This window comes from Botryllus schlosseri, chromosome 11, assembly GCF_051294905.1.
Source record: "Botryllus schlosseri isolate E-star chromosome 11, Bs_hap1, whole genome shotgun sequence".
NCBI classification, from domain to species: domain Eukaryota; kingdom Metazoa; phylum Chordata; class Ascidiacea; order Stolidobranchia; family Styelidae; genus Botryllus; species Botryllus schlosseri.
Genome location: NC_137246.1, coordinates 19,457,686 through 19,485,644, shown reverse-complemented (window position 1 = coordinate 19,485,644; position 27,959 = coordinate 19,457,686). Strand labels below are relative to the sequence as shown.

The 27,959-nt window shown below is 41.7% G+C and overlaps 2 protein-coding genes across 3 annotated transcripts in view; one reads left to right on the top strand and one right to left on the bottom strand.

Moving 5' to 3' along the window:
- The window catches only part of LOC145449792 (uncharacterized), a 116,044-nt gene that overhangs the window by 71,149 nt on the left and 16,936 nt on the right, over positions 1 to 27,959 (top strand). The gene's annotated exons all lie outside the window — the stretch shown is intronic.
- Positions 1,584 to 27,959, bottom strand: LOC145449762 (uncharacterized). Of its 2 annotated transcripts, none has more exons than XM_080328183.1 (34): positions 27,263 to 27,959; positions 26,817 to 26,898; positions 26,618 to 26,747; positions 23,212 to 23,344; positions 23,038 to 23,151; positions 22,844 to 22,975; positions 21,482 to 21,815; positions 20,635 to 20,820; positions 20,208 to 20,358; positions 19,271 to 19,372; positions 18,305 to 18,412; positions 17,719 to 17,895; positions 17,543 to 17,662; positions 15,763 to 15,944; positions 15,589 to 15,697; positions 14,823 to 14,898; positions 14,610 to 14,750; positions 13,960 to 14,104; positions 13,728 to 13,892; positions 12,521 to 12,651; positions 12,292 to 12,463; positions 10,842 to 11,043; positions 10,108 to 10,313; positions 9,855 to 10,047; positions 8,009 to 8,170; positions 7,743 to 7,943; positions 6,921 to 7,091; positions 6,644 to 6,856; positions 6,351 to 6,586; positions 5,035 to 5,236; positions 4,402 to 4,644; positions 3,433 to 3,615; positions 2,528 to 2,669; positions 1,584 to 1,806 (listed from the first exon to the last, which is right to left on the bottom strand). In XM_080328183.1, the coding sequence occupies exons 1-34, from the start codon at positions 27,855 to 27,857 to the stop codon at positions 1,658 to 1,660; spliced, it is 5,988 nt and encodes a 1,995-aa protein (XP_080184309.1). In that variant the 5' UTR covers positions 27,858 to 27,959; the 3' UTR covers positions 1,584 to 1,657. The 2 variants fall into 2 exon arrangements, with proteins under 2 accessions (XP_080184309.1, XP_080184310.1); XM_080328184.1 differs by having other exon boundaries at positions 2,528 to 2,654.

Sequence of the window (27,959 nt, the reverse complement as noted above, 5' to 3'; positions counted from 1 at the left end):
CTGACGAAGTGCTGTTACGGCCCTGTGAGCATGGTACGATGTTATCTCAAGTGTAATACTGTACACCGTTTGATTATGATGTCATAAGCACAAATCTCCCGTAATCATTTAGCCGTCGGCAATAGACCAATGGCTCCGTTTGGTGTTGGAAAGTATGCAGTTAACAAACATGTGTTCAGCTAGTCATTTGTCTTTTAGTGATTTTTGAGGAAACCGCCGCGATAGCTCAGACTTCTTGAATCGGTACTTCATACCCGACGTTAATAAATACCGCAATGAAAATAAAAAAGTGACGTAGCCAGCCAGGGTCGAAACAGCATCCATGATGAAATCGAAACCCTTTTGTTTTAAAATGCCGATGTTATGTCCAATATTTCGCCATACATTTGTAATTTAATATTTTGTTACTAGTGATGCAAATTAGCGACAATAGACTGTGTATAGCGACATAGGATCTGAGGTTACTGACATCTCATGCAGCCCATGTGCTTCTGTCGACTGTGTGTGGTGTGGGGCAGGCCTGATACGCAGTAGGCTGGTGCGCCTGCTATCATCGCTGATCTGAATTACCGCTTCTGCAGCAGTAGCTTTACCTATTCTCTCCCCAATACTGTTACATTTAGGTTGATTATCGTTCGTAATGTCATGCTGTTTTGGTGCTGACACGAAATAAATTCCAATTTGCGTGACAGGCGGCCTAACTGGCGGCGAATAGACTCTGTGACCAAATACTATTTTATTCAAATCCAAATTTTTGACGGCAATAACTCCGCTTCTACTGGTTGGAATTGAACCAAATTTGAAGAACATCGTTTTTATAGACAACATAATACTTTCATCGGGTGAACAGAAAAATTTCAAATTTTTCGTTATTTATTTTTCCCGTAGCAATGCGGCTACTGGTTGGAATCGAACCAAATTTGGTGTGTAGGCTTAAATTAGGTAACCTAACAATTTTATCAAGTAGCCAGTACGATTTGAGAAAAAAAGTCATTTTTGAAGACCCCTAATGAACAGGGGTGTACGAGTTTTGAGCAAACGTTAAAAGGGTGTACCACTCCGAAAAAGGTTGAAGAGCACTGCTATAGGGCACTATATACAACAAACCTACGGATAGATGTGCAACCTGTGATTGACGGTTGAGTACCGCGATACAGCCACCGATTGCTGGTCGCTTCGTAAAGAGATATTGTATGCCAATGGTCGGACAGCATTATATCTGGGTAGATTCGGACTGTATTGCCACTTGGACACCACGTCTGGGGCATGTTCGAACTTTGTCGCCACTCGGACATCGTGTCTGGGGTATGTTTAAGCTGTGTTGCCCTCGTACGTCTTTCGTAATTGGTATGTTCGCATATAGTGTTACGAGCCCTCGTTGAAGCCCCTGATTCGGACATCAGAGGAAATGACATTGCCCCATTTCAATTGAACGGAAAACACAACTTCCTTCACTACAGGTGCGTTCGTCCAACAGCGTAATATCGATACACAATTTAGACATATCGTTGCAGCAATACTCGTCACTGACTCACCATAGCTTCACAGAACCTAGGAACCCTCGAAACAAATAAAGGAGAGACTTCTCGAAGTGCGGACGCGTTTATTAGAGTCATATAATAATAATTTATCTGTAACAGTCTTCAACGTAGAGGTGTCAGGCCGCACCCGCCAGCAATTTGGTTCTCTCGTACAGCTTGAGCGCGGCTCTGTAGTCTGCGATTGCCATTTCTTTCTTGCCCAGCTTCCCGCGGACATCGGCTCGCTTTTTCAGGGATCCGTAATCGCTTGGGTCGATAGTGAAAGCTGCGAGAAATCGAAGGTGAACGGAGTTCAATAAATGTAACCTCGAAAATCACTGTTAATACGATTGATTTATTAATCCGTCGGATCTTTTGATGGTAGGGATTTCGACCGAATTCTGGGCAATTCCATGCCAAATATTGCGCTCTTAGATATGCGGGTGTGAATATACACCCGCGGTGCAAAAAATCAGAATCTACCTCAGACTTACACCACGGTATAGATCAAACAAAACATTTTAATCCAAATGATGGTAGAGACTAAAATTTTAAGACAGAGATATAATTCTGAGTTGGGCTCTGTGCTGTGCCCCCCTTTGGGTGTGAATAAACAGTTTTGGCCTAGAGTTGTATCAGCAGGTACCATTTCAACCACCGCACCCGTCTTAATGTCGTTGCTACCACAGACGCAGCCAGGATTTAAAAAATTACTATTTAACATAACGATAATTTGTTGACGTGACAAATATATATTATGTCGTAGGCGAAACAATCGACATCACAATGACAAAGGCAAAAATTTGTCTAGGCAGGGACAACTTTCGCTCCTCGTGTAATGCGTTTTACATTCGCATATCAAGATATCAATACACTATGACTTGTCTGATTATTAGCAGCTTTGTGGTCGGCGATTTATGCTGCGATAGATAGTGACGTCAGAAGTACCTATGATGTCATTTCACTGACGAAAAATTTGGCCGGGTGGCACAAATCGCTATCGTTACCCGTGGAATAGTCCATTTCCGCGTCCTCGTACTGCCGCAGCATGGCTAGCAGATTTCCGCGGTTGTAGAATGTGTGTGCGTTCTTGTTGTTCAGTTGGATCGCGTCATTGAAGTCTTGTAGCGCGCGCTGAAAGAAAGAAGCCTGCCGATAAGAAGTTTCGCAGATTTAAAGATTAAAAGATTAAAAGTAAATAAAAAATACAAGTCTGGTAGTTGGGGTGAACAGTGCCAAAAGAAGTCGTTGATTTTCTTTGCTTACTAATGTCATGACATTTTGACATTTGCGTCAGGCTAGATTGGTCGTTGCTGATTTCTTATCTATCTATCCTCTAGACAGCAATAATTGCTATATGTAGTCCTATATCGAATTTTTTTGATAAGTCGCGACATCACCATTACCAATCTCATTGATATTACGGGCCATGCGACTACTTGAAAGCCTACGTGCGGCATGCGGTTTCATCGTGTGGCACACCCCTGAACCAACGACATGGCAGATCATCTCCATACTACTACGACAGTGGTTCCTTACTTTAAACAACCCGGGAAACCCTTGCGCTAATCGGAAAACCTTCGGGAACCCCAAACATTTGCTGAGTCACAAAAACAAAAATCTACCATAATACACATCTAACTGCACATCTAATACATTAATATTGATTACTGGTGCACGAAATGACATGCGCATCAACAGAGTGACTGAATACAAAAAATGTTTATGGCGTCACTTCTGCTTATCTGTTGAGTAGGATAGGATAGGATGTAGCATATTTTTGTCCTTGATGTCTGTGCGGCATATACACAGACTCATGATATACAAATACATAAACACAATATGCGCATGCGCATATGCATACTGAGTATCAGTAGTAGTCAAACTTTGACCACCTGAACCACCGACTTACCTTTGAGTCATTCAAAAGTATCAGTGTTATTCCGCGATTCGTCAAGGCCGCGTCATCTTGCGGCACCAATTCGACGGCCTTATCCAAGTAATTGAGAGCCTCTCGGAAGCGCCGATCTTGTAGGTAGAGTGCGGCGGCGTTGAAAAATGCGACAGAATAGCTTTCGTCCAGCTTGATAGCTCTCTGTAATTCAAAGTGTAAAACGCCGCTGGAAATTGCTGTGATAATTTGGAAAGTAACACGGGAATCGGGTCTCAGGTGTGAGCGCGAAAATTGCGAATTTCCCCAAAACAGATGAAGATTCGTGATAACGCGTCCGAAAATTGACACAAAAAGAGTCATATTACACAACATGTAGCATATATCAATTCCGTTAGAAATGGTACAGTGTTTCGGGCTGATCACGATTTGACAAGTCCGTTTATCGTGAGCCAATTAGTTCCAACTTATAGAAGATGGGAGATAACATTGCCATATTTTGAATAAGGTCAGTAAGGGGAGAGTTTTTCGCAGGAGAGCATATAATGTATAGGTGTAAGCAATAATTATAAACGGATCTCAATTCTCAATAGATCAGCTTTGACGGTTCTGAGTCAGCATTGCAAGGTCATATAAATGACGAAACGTTTGCGACGTGTAGTGTCAATGATACGAAACAAAAGGATTTTCTGTATAAGTCAAAAATCTCCCGTTAGTTTGCTTTGTGTTATAATAAATCATCACAATGGATGTTACAGCGAAAACGATATTTGCACTACTCGTGCGAAATACACACTTCCAGTGTTAAGCTACATCCGCTCATCCGCTTTATACCTAGAACCAGTAAGTTTTGCGCACCACAAACCTATCTTGTCTTATAGATAGAGACAAATCAAACCCGTTTCTTACATGTTATATTTCGTTCTATGCAATTTAATTGACTGGTTGCAGCGACCACTGTTATACTAAGGCGAACCCACTTCCTCTGACCTGATAATCAGCCATCGCGCTCCTCACGTCGCCCGTGTACTGATGAACGACCCCCCTCGCTGCATGCAGACGCGCCGTCGGCTTGCCCACTCTGAACGCGGCGCTGATATCTTGAAACGCAGCGTCGATATTTCCCGCACGCAAGCACGTTACCGCGCGCCCTTCGTAGGCCTGCTGCGACTTAGGGTCGAGAGCAATAGCTCGACTGAACTGCAGCCAGGCCTGATGGAACTTTCCCGAGGACTGTATACGCAAAGTTTTGATTACCGATACACACCGATAAGGGATATACTTGGCTTGAGTGATTTGATTCAAAATCGAGTTTAAGCTTAGAGTCGAGTATTCGAGTATCACTCATTATGGTGTCATAACAGTATGAAGGATGTGGAAAGTTGCGATATGTACCTTTTATGCAACTATATAGAGTATAATGCCAGTTCTACATCCCATTAAAGATGTATTTTTTCGACCATGCCTATTACATTTCATTCATTTCAATACCGAGCGAGATAGTGTAATGGTGATGCGTCCGGCTTCTTAATCGGAAGGTAGTGGGTTGGATCCTTGGCCGGGTCAAAACAAATACTCAAAAACTGGTATCATTGCGTCCAGCCCTAGATAAACTGTGCGTACCTGTAAGCTGAATCCTAGATTAATGCGAGCTGCTAGACAGGTCGGATTTAGTCTGAGGGCGCGTTGATAATCCCGTCTGGCAAGAACGACGTCGCCCGCGTCTGAATGGGCTTCACCCCGGCCGATATATCCGGTGAGGAAGTACCGGTCGACTTCGATGCATCTCGAGTAATAGTCGACAGCTTCTTTCAAGAGTCGCAATCTGAACGCAGATTTTAATCGGAGTTATCCCTTTGTTCCAAAAGCTGAATATCTGTATGCCATGATTTTGAAAAAGTGTCTACTAATTACTAATACATCACAATTAATGGGTAGTAGGTATTTCTGTAGACATTCAAGTATCGTGATGATTACCAGGAGCACAATGTTTACAGAGGTCGCATCGGTGGTCAATAGGGTTGTTCAAAAATAACTTTTGTTCCGGTTTCCGGGGATTCACTGATTAAATTGGTATGTTACCTGAAAAAAATTTTCAAAGTGCTGTGCGTTTACATCTACCAGTTGGAATCGAGCAAACATTATGTGCAGCGTTTTTTTTTAGCAAACCTAACAATTTAATCAGTGAATCCCCTGAATCCGGGAAAAAGCTGTCTTTGAACAACCCTAGTGGTCAGTAAGTAACAAAGTAATTAGGGATTGAAGTCGATTTTGCCCGCTTGTCCAACTTACTATGTCTGTAGGCTACTTCTACTTCTTCTTTTTTAGCCGAAACAACTTCCTTATTTACCTTACTTTGAATTTTAAAAAGCAGAAAGTAGTTTTGGGCTGAGTTGGCATTACTTATCTCAGTGAAATTGTCATGAGAACTAAGTGAAATAGCCCTTTGTAGTGACATTGTTCATTTTGCGTCAGTCTCGAAAAATAATTTTGCATTTTCGAATGTAGCCGCCGCCGATTACCTTCTTAATCTACGCGACACCTTGACAAAATCTACTCATTTCTACTTATTTTAGTATTTCAGGTATTATTTTCTGCTTTTACTTGCACTAGTTTTGACGTGTCTTGGACATCGCTTCACTTACTTGCAATTGAGTAGTAATTTACGGCATTATTTGAACTTCTAACAACTGTGATTACTTTTAACATCATTGGCCCACGAATATTCAAGGTGCCGCGTAAATACAACAGGAGCACTTCGCAATAATAAGATATGGATTCCTGATACAGCGAAAACGCCATTGAATAGGCTAACATTCACACTGGATTAAATATTCATACCGTTTATAATAATAATCAGTGTGTACAAGCTAAGGACTGGTAGTCGATAGCAAGACTCGTAGTAACCCGGCGAGCCTCGAATACTTCCGGACACTTACTTATGATAACAAACCGCCATGGTGTGAAGCACTTTGATGTTGTCGGGTTCCGTTTCGATGACGCATTCGAAATCGAGCGCTGCGTTGTAAGGATCTCCCAAGTCCAACAAATACAGCAGCCCTCTGTTCACGCAAACCCTGGTCTTTAACGGTACAGCCTTCGGAGATTTTTTGTTTTTGGCGGAAAGCTCTTTTTCCGCCTGTTCTTCCTCGATCATCAGCACCACACTGTAATCCTGATCATGAAATGCACGTTTTAGAGACATTGAAATTCAAATTTTCAAATATTTCACTTTCAACGCTTCTTGAAACTTCTTCATCTTTTGAAAGCAGGCGGCGCGGTTGAAGTATGCGAGGGAACACTCGTTTTCTAATTTAATTGCGCTAGTCAAGTCGCGAACGGCGAGCTGATACGAATTGATAAGAAATTTCAACGCTCCCCGGTACAGATACGCGCGGACGCTGGTGGGACGCAACCGCAATGCTTCGTTGCAATTCAAGATAGCCTGCCACAAAACACGAAGAGTCAATTTACATTCGATACCTTTGATTTTTCAGTAGCTAAAGTACCTTGCTGTACCGTCCTTTCGTGCCGTAAAAAGCGGCTCTGCTGAGGAAGGCTTCGAAGAGAGTAGGGTCAACTGCGAGGGCTCGGTTGAGATCCTGCACGCCTTTTTCGTTGTCCATTTTCAATCGGCAAAGCCCGCGTTGATAAAACGCGAGGGCGTGCTCGGGATTGGCCTGCAAAAAATATCGATTTTAAGCTGCGAATAATCGATAGCAAAGCGACGTGGTCAGTAACGAATTCATAGTTTTGCTTTTTCAAGTACTCAAGTAGCTTTTGCCTACTTTCTCTACTCACCCAAGCGAGCTTGTTTTAGACTGCTTCCACTTATACTTACTTGACCGTTTTTCAGGGAAAACTACTTACTTATTACACTTTGGATTTTGTAAAGTAGAAGGTAGATTTGGGATGTGCTTGCATCACTTTATACGTGAAAGTGTCATGGCGACTGGGCTTAAGTGCCCCAGTATCATGGTAACTGACTATAATTTCAAAATTTGCACGTATTCCAAGTGTCATTGGTTGTTTTGTGTTCGCCTTGTAATTTCGAAAATGCCTGTCTCTGATTTACTGCTAAATTCAAATCTAATTTTTGAAACTACCCTTACTTGAGTACTTTTCGTACCTTCCTTTTCTAGCCTTAAAGTAGCTTTGACGTCGTTTGCTACTTCTAATTGAGGAGGAATTTATTGCGTTACTTTATAGCGCTTCCATTTGTTTGCAACGCTGACTACTTTGATCACTTCTGGGATAATGACGCGCAATATTATACGGAACATTGTTCAAATGACTTCAACTGGTTTAATTCTGGATAGATGAAAATTAACCTTCAAAGCGTGGTTGTATGCATTCAAGGCTTTGTGATTCTGCTCAGTTTGAGTGTAGCATTGACCGAGTAGAAAATGTATTTCAGAGGTTTCCTCCGGATTGGACGGTTGGCTCTGTGTTGTTTCGGATATAGTAGAAGACATCGACATTGGACTCGATCCCAAGAGACTGAGAGCTTGTATGAAAGAATCGATGGCATCCTGAAATGAGAATGAACAGTGAACATACTACATACTCATACTACAACGCGTCTCACGTTAATTACCCTGAATTTTTTGGCTTTCATATAGGTTTTTCCGAGGAGAACGTACATCTGCGGAACAGGCTTAACGCGACAGGCGGCGCTGAGTCCGTTAATCGCGACATCGTGATTTTTCAAGAAGGATTGCACGACGGCTTGCTGCGTCGCCGAAGTAGACACGATACCCTGTAAATCACAAAACTTCATGTATATATCGGTAGCTATTTACTATAAAGGGAGCGTGGTGAACCTTGAAGCCATGTCCTAATCAGGTTCTAATGTATCAGTTAATCAGTGTTTTTCTACTCATAGTATCTCTTCACTCTTTCATTCAAAAGAATACTGTTACTGACTGGGTACTTAATTGCACAACGCATGCTGAGATCTCAGTTCGAGTACTTGATTGTTTTTCACAATGCATGCAATGCTGAGGTTTCAGTTAGTATATGGGTACAGCAGGGCGGAGCGTAATATACTTCAACACCAAATACATCAGGAGTAGGTTAAAATATGCTAATCATCAAACGGTAGTCGTAAATCAAACTGAAAAGAAATGGTCAAGTTCTGATTAAACTTATCACAGAATAACCACCCTGGCTGTTTAGAGTCAAGTGTACCTGTTTGATGCTGGTGTGATCAGACTAGATGACCTTCACGGTCTTATCGATCATTCCTATCTAATACCGAATACTGTGCATGCATATTTTCTGTACCACCACCACTGCCGTGTGTTATGTATTTTAGCTGGATGAAAATAAAGACTCTCTCTCTCTCCCCATGGTGAGTTGTGGGCTGAGACCTCTATATTAGCAACTACGCTAATTGATAACTCAGCATGTAAAACACAGGCCAATTTTGGCACAAAGCAATGCAAGGAGAGTGTTTGCATGAAAAAAACTCGATTTTCTACTGAGGTAACTACAGGTAGACATACGAGGCGAATGTTCCCCTGCCGATTCAAGTTTACATGGGTACTATGCGTCTTACATTATTTTAATGATCAGTAATGATGATCACCCACGTTTTACTATTCTAAAGAGCTACAGAAGATAACAATATCAGCAGTGTGACAGTTTGAAGTTATTTACACCTTGGTAGCGAGAATGCGTACTGCAAATATTCGTGCAGAAATCGCATTTTTTAACCGGCTGGCACCGGCGGGTTTTCCGAACAATTTTGCTTCGCTTTTCAAAACTGCAAAAAGCAACCATAATGGATTGCAAAACCAACAAGTAATGTATAGTTGGATTCAGAATGTTAACGCCTAATCACCTACGTCACGGAACGAGACGAGGGCAGGTCAACCAAGCGTGTATATAATCAAGAAGACGAAAAAGCCTTGTTGCAAAAAATGTACATGTTTTGGTTACTTCCTTATAGAGTCCACAACGTATACCTAGTGCGAATAAGTAATTGCTATTTACGGCAATAGATAAATCATCTTTCAAACAAGCAAGGAGTGACAGCTTTTGCTCAACTAATTCGATCGATACTATCAAAACATTGTAGAGCGTTTCACCATAGACCGCAGTCTGACTGGTGCGTCAGCCGATATATTACTTGTTGGTTTCACATCCCATTAGAGTCGTGTTTTACAGTTTTGGAAAGTAAAGCAAATATTTTCGGAAAAACCCGCAGGCGCCAGACGGTTAAGTAGACGATTTTTCTTTTCGAATTTCGGTTTTATAGTATTTCCCACAAGTATCAGAGAGTCTTATTTTGTCTCATAAGTCAGACACCATTCCGCTATCAAATCTAAAGAAAATATATTGTACCACATTTTTCACTTTAGTAATTACGACCATAAATATAAATAAACAATTAAACATATATCAAACAATAATAAAGCAAAATCTATTCAAACGCTCACTTCTCCCAAGGTTGCGATATGTCTAACGCAAAATCCAGCCAAATTGAGATCACCAAGTTGAAGTAGCAACTGTCCCCGTCTTAGGTAAAGGTGCCTATCGTCGGGATGGAGTATAATCGCCCGTGTGACATCATGCAGAGCTTTTTTATAATCCCCGCTCTCCGCATAGGAATCAGCCCGGCACATGTACGCTCTGTCGAAACAGTAAGCTGACTCGTTAACATTTCAACAAATTTTGACTAGTGCTACATACCTAGCGTACGTTGGATCCACGTTAATAGCGTTAGTAAATCGTCTTATAGCTTCTGCATAGTTTCGTGTAATTTGATGATACACCAAGCCGATGTTGATATGCGCGCATGGTAAGCTATGGTCGAGCCGCAACGCTTCCTCAAAATCCACGACTGCTTCCGGGTAACGTTTCAACTCGGTATACAGAATTCCACGATGTAGAAAAGACTGCAAATCCCAACGGAAATTTTTACTCAAATACAAGTACGAGTAACGGTTTTGAAGAAAAGTCAAAACCGTTTCATGTGGTAATAGAAAACGAAGGGCTGAAAGTTCTAAAGTAAGTAGCTTCAAAAATTAGATCGATGGTCGGTATTTTCGAAATTGCAAGGTGCGTTCTTCCAATGCGAAATGACTGATGACACTATCAATATGCATAATTTTCGAAACCATATTCAGTTACTTTCATATTGAGGCTATTTTCACCAGATGCCATGATAATTTCATTCATTTCAACGATGCAGACATATCACAAAACTACTTTTTACCTTAAACAAAGGTAAAAATTCAGTAGCTTCACCTATAAAACGGTAATAGTAAAGGTAGTCTATATAACATAATCACTTGAGTACTTCGAAAAAGTAGGCAAAATCTTCTTAAGTACTCCAAAATAGTAAAAGCACTCTGTTACTGACCACCCTCTGTACAAAACGTTATCAAAGATAAGTTACTACGGTATGATGGTATCGCACTAACCATGGCGTTATCGTACGTATCATTGACCATCAGCGAGCAGCTGAAGTCTTGCAGAGATTTTTCAGGTGCCAGCGTACGAAGCAAGCACGCGCGGTGGTAGAACGCTCTCCAGTTCAACGGGTCGAGGTGAATGGCCGCCGATAAATCGAGAAGTGCACTTTCGTATTGTTTCACAGATGCGTACGCGCGTCCCCGAAAAGTTCTGCATTGGGTAAAACGATTTCACTGAGTATTGTTAGCAAATTCTATGAGTGCGTTGCTGTTCCTTTGGCAACTTTTACAAATAAATGTCTGGAGAAAGGTCCGACGAACAACGATTACATCTATTTCTGTCCTAAAGAGATAGAATCAGGGTTGTAACCAAGTCATAAAGCCCCGAGTCACAAGTCAATCTCACTTTTATAGTTTTGACTCGAGTCAAGTCAAGTCATTTTCAATTCACCACCAAGTCAAGTCCGAGTCCGAGTCATCGAACAGATGTTCGAGTCCGAGTCATGGTATTATGACTCGAGTCCGAGTCCAAGTCATTGTGTTGACTGCTCAGTTTCCAGTTGAAGTCTTGTTAGACCCACTTTTATAACTTTGTTTGGTGATATCGAATGTTTCGGATTTATAAAATAATAATTTTCCTCACTTTTAACAGTTTCTGGCCGCATTTTCAAGTACCAGTACCAATATACGAAATCCTAATAGGGTGGTTACTTTACTGTTCTTCGAAATGACAATGAAATATTGGTCTTGACCGTCTGAATCTCGAGTCATATGACTTGGTTCGAGTCATGCGCAATGACTCGAGTCCAAGTCGAGTCAATATACATATTGACTCGAGTTGAATCGAGTCATTTCCGTATTTTGAGAAAATGACTCGAGTCAAGTCAAGTCATCAGAAAATCGTGACTCGAGTCTGACTCGAGTCATTACAACCCTGGATAGAATATACTAGGCCCGATTTTGACATAAATCTCCTGACTGGACATCTTCCGTTGAACGCGGTATCTAAACCACCTTGGCGTGTACGACATATTTCCTTCATAACATCGGCTGACAACTATATAAAGCTCGATCTCTGCATGACTGCTGGAGCGTGAAACACTTGTGGAAATTTCAATAAATTGCAGCTCCATTAGGTGGCGTTCTGAAGAAAATGGCTGCGGCCATTTTCGTTTTGCCCTTCAGTTTGAGACCACATCATTTTTAGAGTGCAGTGCCCTTTTAACAATTTCGTCAGATCAAACACCACAAGATCCCGATACAATGAAATGATAGGAAGGAGTCGAAACGACTTGGTGAAGTCAATCAATCAATCTATTATATTACACTGAATCGCCGCCTAACATCACAATATTATTAAAATAGGTAACATTGCAAGGTCAGTTATCCTCTGAATTGGGCAACCTTCAAAATTAGAAATTGCATTGAAACTACGGTCATTACAAACTGGATGCCGCACCTTGCCAACGCGTTTTTGGGCTCCCGTTGAATCATGAGAGTGAAGTCCGCGATAGTGCTGTGCCAATTCTGGTGAGCAAAATGAAATTTGCCACGTTTAAGCAGAGCGTCTGTGCGGTCCGGATTGATGCGAACCACGGAACCGTAGTCTTCCAACGCCAATAGCATGTCGCCTAGAAACAAACACTTATGTTACTAGGCTGAAAATATAAGGATCTCTGATTGTGTACCTTTCTTTTCGTACAGTTGAGCACGTTGGAAGTAGGCATCTTCATCGTCGGGCCTTAGCTTGATGGCTTGCGTGTAATTGACTATCGCCATTGTAAAGTCTCCGAGTAATGCAAATATGTCTGCCCTCGATCTGCAGTTAACATAAGAGTTCGTCAAAGAAATCATCGCTGGTACTCAAGTAGAAACAATAACATAAATATCCACTCAATTACAAGTAGAAGTGGTGATTTTCAAAGCAACCAGAAACTACTTGAAGTAGAAAAAGAAAGGTGTGAGACGTATTGAAGTAGTCTGTAAGTAGATTAAGACAGGGCGTCACAGACCTTAGTCAATTACGAGTGACAGTTTTCAAATTGCAAGAAGCATTGACGCGACTAACGAAGAATGACTAAGGCATTTACAAAAGCGTGATTTTCAGAATAATAACACAACAATTACCATCACACAGAGTCTACATTGCTCTTGACAGTGATGAGAATCTATTCAAACGATACTTTTTACTCGACAATGTCTAAAACGCGAAATGTCACTAGTTTCACTTGTAATACTGTTGAAGTAGAAGTGGCAAGTACCAGAGTAGACAAAACCCGTTTGAGTACTTGGAAAATGCGCATTGTTTCATTGTTCACCGTTTCTGGTTACCACGGCCGTTTGGCGACATACGGTAGTTCTCGATTGCAACATATGGTTTTAAAATTGCAAATACAAACGGCACCGATTTCTGGTAGCGCCAGGCTATCGACGGGAAAGTCAGAAACCATACCATAACTACTTCTACAGCTGGTTACTTTTGTCTTCCACTTGAAGGTGAATTGGACGGCTTGAGAAATCGCTAATTCTGCCTGTGCTGCGACAGAAGTTCGTAACAACACTGCCACTTCAAGTTGGGCGACATCAGTGACGGTGGTAATGGCTTCTGTTCGTAACCCACAAATTTAGACTATCAATCACATTCATTCAGATATTTGTTCACGTATCTCTCAAGTGAACAGCTTCTTTGAGGTACAGAACTTCAATATACAATTGAATAGTATATTCATATTAAAATGAACCCGAATATTTTCGGCTGACACTCGGCTGACGATTACCCCTGACGAGTGTCAGCCGAAAATATTCGGGTTCATTTTAATATGAATATACTATTCAATCTCTCAAGTGCCGCAGCCACCTACGACACGGACACTTCAACATTCCGCAGCGCATTACCTGTAAGCGTGGACATGCGTTTTATCCAGCTTCAGCAAGACGTTCAAATCATCGAGAGCCTCGTGATATTTGTTCTCCAACAAATGAATCAAATGCCGATGCCAGTAACCGGCGGACAGTCGCGACTCCAACGACAGCGCTTCGTTCAAATCATCCTTCGCCAACCTGCAAACGACAGTATTAATTTGAGTCCACTGTTTGAGATGTTTTGAATGTGTGCTTCTTCGCTTACTTGATTTGACCTAGTTTTCGATAGAGAGCACCGCGTCTCGACAGGTATATGGCTTTCGCCGCCGTCTGTGTGTCTGTTAAATTCTCGACTGCGATGCACAATTTATTGACTTCGTTGCGCATGTCTTCGACGGAGGCTTCTGCATCTAAGACGGAAATTGAAAAACAAGCGTTACAGTCAGTCAGCCGTTTATTGATATTGTTATCCATTCAAAAACACCACAAGATTGCAATATAATGTACAGATAGGAGGGTGTCGGAATGATTAGGAGTAATATCAATCAGATAATCAGATGCGCTATTGGGCCTGGAGCAGGGGTTCTTAAACAGAAGCTACAAAACTGGATTGTCCTGTTAATGAGGCCGTGAGGAAGACTGTGTTTTTATAGGCACAAAATAGCCTATTTGGGCAAAATGATGACTCTTCTTTTTAGTTATCGGCTTCCAGAATTTTGGGGGTATACGCAACCACCAAAAAACTTGAAGGGGTCCGTGCTCAAAAATGTTGAAGAACCCTTGGCCTGGAGCACGTAAATAGGAGGCATGCGGACTGAACTAAAAGTAATAGAAAATATCATGAAAAGACAAAAATCCGTGCTCTGATAATCTCGGGCGCCCACTGATATTTATTATTGTTTCACGTTTGCTTACCGAGACATTCGCCCTCGGCACCCGTCACGGCGACTACCGGGTCTAGGACCTCCGGAATTTTGTTTGGTACCTTCGGCTTGCCGGCGGAAGACGGGGAATCTGGTCGCGGCAGCAACGAATTCGACTTTTTGGGCTCGAGGTCTGCAAAAGCAACGAATCACGTCGAATAATTTTTTAGGACTTGGCGGATGCAGAGTGGATTTCGCGCCTGACCTGCCATTTCGTCTTCCTCGCTGTCTGCGGACGAAGTAGACCACGACTCATCGTCGCTGACCGATGGGGGAAATACCTGCAAAGCAGTAAATTTTAACAACTGGAAGCCCTATATTTTGTAATCTTAATCAGCGGGTTCTCTCATTTTCATCCGCTCGAGACATGCAATATAGGATGCGATACATGCGACACAATGCAATGTAATAAACTGATAGGAGAATGTGGAAACGACCAAGTAGGTTCAGTCAATCTAACATACTCCTCAGCCTACTGGTATAAATAATGCTCGATCTAGATATTCTGGTGCTTTCCTTTTACTTTTCATTTTTCCTAGTGTCTCATTGCTATTTTTTCTGCGCTTTTTACATATATAGAACTATAGCCCAATCCTTTTGCACAGTACTGATCACTGATCCACTCTCGTAACCTCACAGTCAGGTAAAGCTGAAAGACTCAGACTACTGTCAAACGGACAATTCTGGAAGCCAGCATACTTTCGGGTTTGCAAAATATTAGAATGTATCTTGTACGTTTGCAAGTGCTGTGGGCTCTCATACGCCTGAGAACGAGTGTTCTCCACAATCGGTTACTTTTCAATCCATTCTTGTTCTACTTATACTGTACTGCATATGAATAAGAGCCTGAAGTTGCTGTTTTGTGCAATTCTCAAGTCCTATACCCCGAATGGCTTGTTTCAACTACTGATTGGAAAGCATTCGATGCTGCCAGTGTCACGCTCGGCAACGAGTTACCCACATTAACCCACCTCGTCAAACCATGCGTTCCAGATGTCCCGAACCCATTCGCGCATATCTTCAACCTCTGGATTGCCGTGACGATGGAGAAATCGCCGAAAATTATTCGCACGCGGAAGGCTGTGAGACACGGAACACGTACATTGTACAGCGAGCGGTTCATATTCGAAACCGAACTACATTACCTGCGACTGCGCTGTCTGTTTGGCAAGACAGCAGACACTCGGTTATTCCCGGAAAACTTGGCCCGTTGCTCTACGACAGAGGGCATAGCCTCAATCGATTTTGATCGTTTCAATCGAGTCGGGTTATATGTAGAAAGGAGTTTCCGAGCCTCTTCGGCTATTGCCGTGTTTTTTTTGCCACGCTGGAAAGTACGGAGTGAAACATTCAAGATTTGACAGTGAAATACTTGTGTTAAAATTTATGATGCAAATAGGAATAGGACGCTGTTTATTTTTGTCCTGGATGTTTTTTGCGGCATATACACCGACTCATGATATACATACACACGATCTGTGCATATGTATACCATGAGTGCATGGTGTGCATATGCCGCTGGACAAGGAACGTGCAGATATAGCCTTATGAGGCTTCCTAGTTCTTGCACCACCCTTTCATGCTATCCCAGTAATGCTGAGCGCCAAGCGGGAAATCATGGATACCAGTGTTACTAATCAGGTCTTTGGTCTGACCCCTCCGAGGATCGAACCCACGGCCTACCGATGAAGAAGCCGGACGTTTCACCATCAAATGTCATTGCCAACATGTTAATACTCAAAAATTGAGATACGATCAGTAGTACTTCTACTTTTTCAGAGCGCTGAAGTAGGTTTAGCGAACTTGTGTTGCTTCCGCTTGTACTTCCCAGCTTTTTAGGCAAAACTGCTTGCTTTCTAAATTGTGGATTTAGAGAAGTGCTTCTTGGAGGTACAGAACTTCAATATACAATTGAATAGTATATTCATATTGAAATGAGTCCGAATATTTTCGGCTGACACACGTCAGAGGTAATCGTCAGCAACCAGTAGAGAATTGGAAAGAACATTGTATATCAACAATCGTATCATGAATATGACGTCACCGGCATGAAATTTTGAATAATCGTGGCGGAGAGACCGCTCAAGCTCAATGCAATATTTTTAGATGGTACACAAACTCCTTATGTAGACATAGGCTTGGTTGGTGTATTTTGATAAAAAATCGGTTCAAAGGTGCCCAAATGAAAGTGTGAAAGGCAAACGACAACACGAAATCTGTTGTCCCAAAAATTTTTCACGCAAACAGGATTTCCAACAAATGTTTGGCAATGGCAAAATTTATGGCTTAAAATTGTCTGTTCTGAATCAAGCTTGAGGGGATGAGTCAAGGGTGAGTCTTTCAACAAACAAGATGCGCCTTGTTCAAATAAATCTAGGGACATGCTGTTTTATGCGGTCCGGCAAAGGTTGTTTTGTTTTTCCCACGTAGAGAAGTAGAAAGAAGTTTTGGGGATATGTTTGCATAAATCTTACGAATGAAATCGTCATAAAAACCGGACGAAACTTCCTCGCATCACGATAACTGAACGTATTTTAGAAAATTGCGCATATTTGTAAGGTCATTTGTCATTCTGCGCCAGTCACAAAGGGGCACCCTCCAATTCCAAAAATACTCATTTTCAATGAACTGCTAAAAGCATGTGATCCGTCAAACAAATCTACATCTTGAAACTAATTACGTTAGTACTTTTTACACCTCCATTTCTATTTCCATTCAAAGCAGTTTTGGCATATTTCGGTAATGCTACTTCTACTTCTACTTGAGTATTAACGCTGGCTGATTTGACCACCTCTGCGAAACTTACACTTGGGAGGTTCTGTATCGAGCCATTTCATGGTCTCAAATTGTAAACTGGAAAGACAGCAATATCAGTCGCGATAGGTAGGCCTATCTCAATCTACAATAAATAATGAATCGACTAACCTTCTTGTTCGTTTTTCTCGAGTACGGAACATACGCCTGACCACCGATGCGAGACAGTTCCGCCTCGCTAATTTTCTTCTCAGGCAAAATGGGCTTCGACGGTCTGCTCGTTTTGATCGTCTGAACGACAGCGAGACGTGAGTCGTTGTCCGGAAAAATTGACGAAAAGCAATCACCTTTATCTCCGAGTTTGCGGGAGTGCTCAATTGGATCGTGCTTTCTCTCTCAATTCTAGACCTGACTGGTTGTATGTTGGCCGCCGACTGTAAAAGAAGGGCTTCCTGCTCCTTTTGCATAGCTTGTGCACGCTGCTGGCTGAGTTCCAGCATTGCAGTCGAATAATTGGTCTCGATCTGAAAAAACGGAAGCAGCGATGTTAGTGTAGTCAAACCATAAAATAATTATGAAATTGTAAATCATTTGTCAAGAATTTTTATTACTTGATGTTCGATGGAATCTGGTAACAACATCGGTAATTATTATCCACTAATAACATGCAATCGAAAGAAATTACTAGTACGGGCTGAATAAATTCCTGCAATCAGATGATGGACATGATGGACACCACATGTGATGATGGACACCACATCATAGCCACAATGCTGTCTGAATGTTGCCAATGTATTAGGGTGTGTTTACGGAGAGTGAGGTGTGACCGTGACGGTGTCTATATGCAAGGGTAAGCCAAGCAACACTTGACAGAATGAGCAGGTATTTCATTCAAGACAATGGGAATGTAGGAATATTATCGCGATAAATTACTTTCAATTCTTCGTAAGAGTCAGTCCTGATGAGTTCTGGTACGGAGTTTGTTCTTTGCAGAGCAACACGTTCCATCATAGAATGATCTTGGTCCAACCTTGTAAGATTCTGAAACATCACACATACAGGATAAAGTACGGTCTCGCTACAAGTGGGTTATTAATCAGCTTGAGTCTAAATTTGGAAAGACCTGGGATCAAAGACTGTCAACGATATATTTCTTCTACAAGAAGTATTACCATTAACGGTTTTAGTTACAAAACTATTGTTACTCCTACTCGATCTGTTACAGAAGTCAAATCGCTTACTCGTTCCTACGTATTGTTTTCAGGATGATATTCATTGCGGTATAATTTATTTAACTCGGCATCTTAATGGCACAATAACAAGTATATAAATAGAGATTGAAATGAAACCCAATTTGGCAATTTATGATGCTACGATGGGACTGTATCGGAAACTATGTCATAGTCATAACAGGGAAATCTGTGAGAATCAAGTTGTACAATACACACACAAAAACGCGTCAACAGATACATAACAGTAAAATAAATGCAATGAATTCATTCCTGCAAGCAATATTCAAGTTTAGTACCGCCAGTCACCTATTCAATTATTCTCTTTTGTGAAGTAAAAACTAGTTTATGAATCAGCTCCGACTGTTTTCTCGTCGAATACGTTGATAACACATCAATTTGTACCGCTGTAGACCAGTCAGCATTGACCACATCGATCTACCACATAATTTTACACGTTAACAGACCACTGACAAACAAAAAGTATTGAATGATCTGTTCAAAACTACCAACACCACGATGCTTTTTGAAAATATCATTTCCCTCCACCCGGAGTAGTATCTATCTACCTCGTGCCAAGTGGTACCTTCTCCTACTGCTTGAATAGCATCAGTACCTAGTGACAGCCTGTACTGTCGTACCTCGTAAACTAAGCTTGACTGTAACTTACCTCTTCTGATTTATGCTTCCTGTTGATAGATCGTAGGTTGAGTTCAAATTCGTTTTCCTCATCGTCTTCCGAGCCGGCATCACTGTCATGGAGTTCCAATTCCTGATGGTAAAGAGTGGAGGTTAAGAATTGTATCGCACTAATACATAGTCAATAGTTAGGAACAAACACATAATGGTATTGGACCACGCATGAACCCAATCTCCATCCGTTCATTTATTGGTATTAATGTTAGTTCAAATCATTGTAAGACTCCCTCCCATATCAAAATCGCCTTGGTGAGTTGTATAGATTAGGTGTATTGAATAAGTTACCTACTATCAACACAAATTGAAAAATATGTCACAGAGAAACGTCAATGGATCAGACATGCATTAATCGTTATTTGCAATTGTAATCGATTGCATTCTCCTGCAGTCCTACTTCAAGCAGGCAACAGTGGTTTTTTCGTTATTCTATATTAGCATGGATCGACAGCTAAATTGAATATTGGTGGGGAGGGACAAATGGTCAGCGATTGAATTGCAAAAATGATATAGTGTGATGTCATAAGAAAATGATGTCGCAATAATTAAAAATATGTCTTCTCATGATGCAATCTTATATTTCTATATATTTTTATGTGTTCTTCGAGGAAACAAAATGAATGCAATGGTGATTACTTTCCCATGCAACCGCAATCGTAATCGACTACTTTTGGATCGTAATCATAATATAGCATTTCAGAAGTAATCATTATCGCAATGAACTACATTGTGCAATATTCACTTCATGTCTGCGATAGATACACATGCCAATGCCATCATCATATCATAACAAGCAAAAGAAGTAAGTAAGAAGCAAGTGCTGTGGTATGACAACGTATCTACAAGATTGCCATTGGAACTAAAATTGCCACGAAAGTCACTGTGGTACGCAGATCAGAGTGCAAACCCACCAGCCCTGTCCCGGTGGCTGGACCAGAAGAGACTTGCGCACCGTGATACTTGGGAAACAACGCAGCCTTGACAGCGACGGGTGGTATGTGCATCTTTGGCGGGGCAGGATCCCAGATGAGCCGCCACATATTCGATTCTCCTCCGGGAATCCTGAAAAAATCATAGAAAATGTTGCAACATCACGTTGAGATTGTAAATTACCACCATACTGCAAATATTTTGTATAATTGCACCGTGTCAAGTTATTTAGCCAGTCCATTGTCATATTTTACAGCAAAATCAGAATAATTTCAGTCCGTGCATCAACCTCGGCTATCTGTCCTCTGACTACAAAGGAAATGAACCTGCTAACATCGTGTGCATGACTTGAAATTTGTCCGTGTCATACAAACCGTTGTTCGCGGAAAAAACATGTTGAAGACTTACGGCTGTCCCTGCTGCGTCATATCTTTTCTTTCCAATAGATTGTCGGCAACCTTTCGCCAAGCGTCAATGTCCAAAGGGTCAATCTTACTGGTGTCGAAACCGGTTTCAATCGGTTTCTTCGGTTCCGCAGGGGGTTTACCCCTTACCATCTCATTTATCAACCTGTGATACTCCTCCACCTGTTCCCTGTTTCAAAAAGCGCACTATTATCCGTGCTATTTAAGAAATTTTGCAATGTGTAGGCCTACACTTGAAAATAATGCCAGCTCTGGATCATTGAATGTAATTTCGTTTTTCGTTAACACAACCACGATACAGGCCTTTGTGACAATGCTGCGAGTTGATTAATTTATAGAAACAACATTTCAACAAAGAAGATCTCAATTTTGCATTTGAGAGGATGCATTCGACACATGCCAGGTGCGTTGTTGACTATATTTCTCAGAATTAAGTCATAATTCTATGTTCGTGATTTCGGTCTGGTACAAACCACGCATTCGAAAACAGCTAGGTCGTATGGAGCAATTGTAGCATTAATCCTAAGCCGGAACAAATCTTGGCCGGAGTCGTAATTGGAATAGTATGCCCGGAGAAGGAGTGGCCACTGGCCAGAGTTACGTTTTGATAAACATGGATTTTACATGCTAAAATCTAGTAGTAGTTCAAAGTCACTTGCTGCTCTTGAAAGTTGCCAAAGCAATATAGGAAAGAGGTTTCTGAATTTATATAGAGCAGACCTAACCAATCTAGATGAATTAACATCTCCGCACCTCCTAGGAACAGTTCTCGTAACCCCAGGTTAAGGAACCCTGCTCTAGAACGACAACACAACTAATCAACCACTTACAGAACAGCAGGCAGGGATCCGGTAGCGCTTTCGTCAATGACACTTTGAAGATCCATAGCAGTAGATGGAGCCACCGACGGTGGTGGAGCCGGAGGAGAATGTCTAATTTTATTGCGAATCCCATCAGCGGCATAAATAGCTTTTGAGTTCTTTCCGGGCGCGTGAAGCAAGCGGGTTAGAGCCGCGCTTTCTGGATCGACGTTGAACTGCGTCGCGTTGTCTGCCGCCAGAAGGCATAGATGGTGGATACGTCCTGCTGTCGTCACCGTGGTGTGTAGATCCGCGGGTCGAAACTTATCTCTATCAGACCCAGACAAGATGCCGTCGTAGTACCCTGAAAATCGTGCCGTATTTGTTAGTAACGAAAATAGTCCGCGGAAACATGACCAATTGAGCATACAACACTTCAACATGCAATGCTGGAGCTTGCGACACTTGGGCATATGTGTGAAAGTTAGGGTAAGTGTTAGTTTGGCGCTTACGGTTAGGTTTGAGGTTATGAAGTCACATGCGTATTATAAAGTTACTTACATGTGTCGCATGCGCAAATGCCGTTTTTCGTTGTATCACATGCTCAAATGAGAAAAAATTCATCTGAATGCTGTATTGGTTTCATTCCAGGAGTGTGCAACGTTACCGACACGCAGTCATATGAATAACACTGTGAGACCGTGAGCCTATTATAGGCTCATTAGCAGTTACAAGGCCTACCATGATATCATTATGATATTGGTAACGGTGATGGCGAGACTTATCAACAAAATCTAATGTCGGACTGTATTATGTAATAATGGCGAATCACTTTTTCTTTGGAATTGAGTAAATTTTGATAAGAATATTTGAAATTGGCACTTCACCGTCATGCTTCAGCTGTCGTGGCTGCGCGTCATTCCTTAACCAGTTACATGGCACGATGTCGTCACCATCGCACTTGCTCGACGCGATTAGGCAGTCACGCAGAGAACAGACTTTAGATAGTTGTCAGCCGATGTTATGTAGGAAATCTGTCAATAACTTTCTATGTTCATTGTTCATTCTCTGCGTGACTGCCTAATTGCGTCGAGCAAGTGCGATGGTGAATACATCGTGCCATGTAATGGGTTAAGGAATGACGCGCAGCCACCACAGCTGGACCGTGAAGTTCCTGTGGAAATTTGAATAAATTACAGCTCCACTACGGTGGCGTTCTGAAGGAAATGGCTGGGGCTAAAAAAAAATTTTCGTTTTGCCCTTCAATTTTAGACCACATCATTTTTAGAGAGCAGTGCCGCTTTAAAGTCATGCTTCCAATGCGTGATATGAGAGAGGGTCCTATATGCAAGAAATAGGGTAAAGTACTAAAACCCCTCTATTTTTGTATACCTTCATCTTCACTAGCCAGCTCTATTTTTCCGATAGGAGGGGGTTTGCCGTCTACCCTGAGCACGTCTTCGTTCTTCACGTCCAAACTTTGATGCAAATCTTTCAAAGCTTGCTCAGCATCGATATATGATTCTACAAAAGCAAACGACGGTACCTATCGGAGATAAAACACATCATAATACGAGCAAGCAAACCTGGATCACAAGCGCCAAAAACAGGAGACGAAAATTCGCTATGATCCGAATCGCCACTTCTACCGAAAGCCTGCGAAGATTTTCGCTGTAGAATTGCCGAGACATCCGGAATGCCTGTTTCATAACCTTGACTGTATTCATCTACGCTAGATTAAGGGTTTGTAATTATTATACCGGCAGGTGCCGATAATTGACTTGCAAGCGTGGACACGGTATCTGATATATCCACATCGTCGTCCAATTGTACGGACGGCGGTTTTCTCGGAGTGTCGGTCACATTTTGCTCGGTTGGCTCTTCTTTTTGCTCCTACGAAACAACAAAAAGGGAAAGAAAAATCACGAGGTGTTACACTGTCCACTTCACAAAACGTAAAGAGTAATGAGCACACAATTTGGCTTCATCGTGGAAGTAGTGACTCGAGTCATGACTCGGCTCGAGTCACGATTTTTCGGGGACTCGACTTGCCAGGAGTCATTTTTTCAAATGTATAATAAGACTCGACTAAAGACAATTTTGTTATTGACTAGACTTGTACTCAGGTCATTGTGCATGACTAAAACAAAGTCATATGACTCGAGACTAGAACGAACCAGACAGGCATTTCATTGACTCGAGTCAAAACTATAAAAGAGAGATTGACTTGTGAGTTGGAATCTTATGAGTTGGTTACAAGGACAACCCTGTAGCGAGAAACACCAGAAATAGTCAGCGAAGACGTACCGTACTTCTATATTTTAGTACTCAAATTAGTTAATGCCTATTTGCACTACTGACTCAAGTGGTTGTAATGTTAGGCTACTTCCACTTCTAGTTACATTTTAAGCAAAACTGCTTATTACACTTTTTGTCCTGTAGATAGTAGTTTGGAGATAGGTTTTTGTCACATTTACGAGTGACATTGTACTACTGAACCGGCAAAATATCCCCTGTATGAACATGCTTTTGAAGATTGCACCAAGGCTAGGGTTGCCATATGTCCGGAATTTGACTGTTAACCCTATCTCCGCGGTCGGCCTCGAGTCCAAATTTTACCGCTCTCACGAAAAAGATCATAAAATCCGAACAGTGGGACTTGAACCAATACCCAAAATATCGTAGTAAGCAGGAAACAGCTGCCTAACCAACTGAGCTACTCGGATTGATCAGCTGGGAGAGCTGAAAGCGCTATGAGAAGAAGTGTTTCAGGTTTTGAAAAATTAGAAGAGAATTTTGTTACTGAATTTGCCACTACGTCATACATAGACGCTCTCGGGGTGAAATCATCGCCTGACTGATTTCACAGCAATATCACCTTTCTAAAATGTCCTGAGTGAGCTTCATACCGTAACACAGTCGAGTGTGAAGGCCGTTTATGTAACACGTGCTCAACGTCGCGCATCTTGCAAACGAGGCTCACACACGCGGCGCGCGTTGTTTTGATAGTCTGGCCGTCACAATATCATTGTATATAATCGGTAATTGACTATCAATCAGTTGTACGATTTATTGCTATGCGTTGAAATAAACCTTGCTCTTTGAACAACAACAGATAAATCCATGGTGGTTGAATTGACAGGTAGTGATAACCTGCAACTCCTCCATGCTTCCTCAGGCACAGCTATGCCGTCAATATGGTTTATTGTGTATCGCATGCGCATCGCGGCATATATATTCAAGTAAAACGATATATTTACGTTTGGCACAATACAATATATTTCAATCATAAGTGGAATACTGACAAACTACACTGCTCAAGGATAACATATATAAAACGGATGATTCAACTGTCTGTATGATGTTGGTATTACAGGCGCGAATACCGTACACTCGCGCCAACTTCCACACCCATGTCTGCAGTGGTTAGCACTGGCTTCGCGTAACTTATATACGATCAACCTTCGTGATACTGATCTTGTTGAAGTGTTATGGACTGCATCTAACTATGTGTGTGACATTCAACTGTGTAAGACAATCGTAAGTGAATGTATATGGCCTTATGTGCCAATGCTCATACGTGCGCGGCATTTTTCACGTAACAGAACATTGCTATATTTCTCACCAATTTGAAGCGTGTTCTATCCAACTAATTGCCGATATTATGGTTGAAATGAACTCTTGCGATCAACAGCTACTCTAAAACGACAACTGTGTCTGCTTACGACGTGTAGAACGGAAGATGTAAGGAATTATAAGATTAGCGTTCATTCAGGCGAACTGAGCTACACATTGTATTTTGCGGGAAACGTTTTTCTGTATTCAATCTGCATTTTGAACAGGTTATGCCATAAGGCAATGGTTTATATATAGCTGGTCGTATGCGTATCGACAATCGCTATTTCTAGACGATCATTGTAACCGTTTACGACCCCTACAACGCCAGATGTCGTTAATTGATTGAAGCGTGTTTGTGAAAAACTGTGCATGGATCCTATAGGATCCACCCGCGGCGAAAGGGTTAAAACTGCGTACGGGAGGAATTTCTAAAATATGACTAAATGTCCAGAATTCTGAAGGCTTGAAGTAACCTCATACTTTTTTCGTAAATCAACATAAACAATAGTACTTATTGGGCAGATTTATGATACATGAAGTTTTTCTTCGCGCTGGGCGCGATTTGGTATCACATATATTGGTTTTAATATGGGGACTACCACCCTCGCAAAAACCGCGATAAAAAATAAATGAAAATAACATTTATTCACATAAATAAGTCTAATTGTAATCGCAATTACAAGATGATTGTAAATGTAAATTGTAAATGGAGTCCCGACCATAGAAGGTTGGAAACCACCGGATGCGCGGTGTTTATATAGCTCAGTGGTGCAGTGCGCATCGGCAGTAGGCTGATAAATATTCTCATCGGTATGACATGAACATGACTTAATGATGTGCAATCACGCTCCTTGCATTTTCGAAGTCATCATCCTCCACCAGCTCTATTGCCAACTCTGATCAGGTGGGCGGAGAGAGGTTCAAAATTATACAGCAATATATATTGAAGAACCAATATTATTGACATAATTCATTCAAATCATTTAACGACCAGATGTGTGTAGAAACCAGATGCATATAGTAAGCCCCCATAAGTTGCATCGATTACCCTACTGTGAGCCCAAGATCATTGTTTATTCGGACGGGAGGGGGCTGAAAAATGTGACTTCGGCCCTGTTTACAACTTACAACACGCAACCACACACTCTTGAACCGGATCGTGACCACTTCTAGTCGATAGATAAAGCTTTACCGGTGAGACAGCGTGCTCGTACCTCATTTTGAAATCCGCTAGTGAGCGCTGAAGAATGTCCAGAATTTGTGCCACAAAAATATGGTAGCCCTAACCTAGGCTATTTGTAGCGTCATGCCGTCATAAGTCATTGGGGGTTAGTCACAAAGATGCACCCTGCAATTACCAAAACAGCCATCTCGAATTAACCACTGAGATTTTGTGAGCCCCAAACCAAATCTTACTTGAAAAGCTGACTTAAATAGCTTTGGACATTGCTAATTCTACTTGTAATTCAGCATAAAATTATGGTGTTATTTCTATTTGAGCACCAAAAATGACGACTTTCACCGCTCTACTGAATAGCATGTAATTACTTGCTCCGTCCATTCTTCCGTGTGGCCGAGAACCTGCTGAAGCAACCGATCGATCCGGACGTCCGCTGACGATTTCCCTCCAATGCCCTGCCTCGACGAACGCAGAGATTTGATGATATCGTCCACTGATCTGCGTTGGAAATATGCCATTTCATGAGACTTCTGATAAATAAACTGCATACGCAAAGGTAGCACATACCTTGCCGACCCAACTTCCCTGCCTTCCGTAAATGGCAGCTCATCGATGACAGGAGTGCTCGGTAGAGGAATTGACGTTTTACCTGTGCGTTTATTGAAAGAAATTTAACGTTAACTTTTAACAATACATGGCTTTCGAAATTTACAGGTACAAGGTAGTAATCATTAACCTACTGTATAGTTTATTTGGAAATTTTACTGAGAGAGTCTAAGAGAGAGAAGGGAAAGCAGCAATACCATCAACACGAAAGGAGAGATTAGGCCTACACAGACAAACCTGTCTGGGTTTCAGGTCCAGGTGTCTAGGATGTTACCGAATGAACTAATTCACACACTCTCTCTCTCTCATTTAAATATTGGTCAAAGTAAATCGATATATTAAACCTGTGTTGCATGGTGGAATATATAGACATATTAAAGGCAAATCTATGTCGTACACTGTTATACCTGTATCTCGTGACGGGGAGCTATCTGCGTCGTCGCGTGATATTGAGTGTCGGCTCGATGTCCTTTTACTCATTCTGCTATTTGGAGGCGCTGGAATGAGCGGCTGCTTTGGTGGAACTCGTCCTTTTAATTTTGTCATGGGAGTAGGTCGTGGCTTTTTTCTTGTTGAAAATGCGATTTTTCCAGTGGTGCCGACGGTAGCTACAATGGCTGGCATTTTCCCCTTCGACTTGACGTTGTTGTTAGTTTTATGGGATGAATGTTCCGTTTCATCCTCACTATTATCTGTCCTTGTTACTGTATCTCGGTTTTGTGACTTTGAGTCGGAGGCTGATTTACCAACTATCATAACATCCACGTCTGTAATTTCAGTAGTACTGCGCACGGGTACAATGCCTACAACTGATATTTTCGGTTCACTCATTTTTTCAATCGTGGTAGCATTGTCCGGCTTGCAGTATGGAAATTTGTTGCTTTTATCAAATTTCATTGAACCATCCTTTTTGTCCAACGGATTGTACTGCTGCCACTTTTCACGTGGGATTTTCCTAGCTTTATCTGCCACATCATCACCTCTCCGTTTCTTAACATCCATCCGTACAAGCTTTCTACACCTTCGAACGGATACTCGATAACATCAAAACGTTGAAGTTACCGGGAAATAGTAATAAACATGAATGAAATGAACTGCAAGAAG

Excerpts from the sequence above, each read along its gene's own strand:
- LOC145449762 (XM_080328183.1), bottom strand. The coding sequence starts at position 27,857 with ATGGATGTTAAGAAACGGAGAGGTGATGATGTGGCAGATAAAGCTAGG. Across the intron at positions 21,816-22,843 it reads GCTGGCTAGTGAAGATGAAG|GGTACTACGACGGCATCTTG; the intron begins GTATACAAAAAT and ends CACGATTTTCAG. Across the intron at positions 6,857-6,920 it reads CGAAAGGACGGTACAGCAAG|GCTATCTTGAATTGCAACGA; the intron begins GTACTTTAGCTA and ends GTTTTGTGGCAG.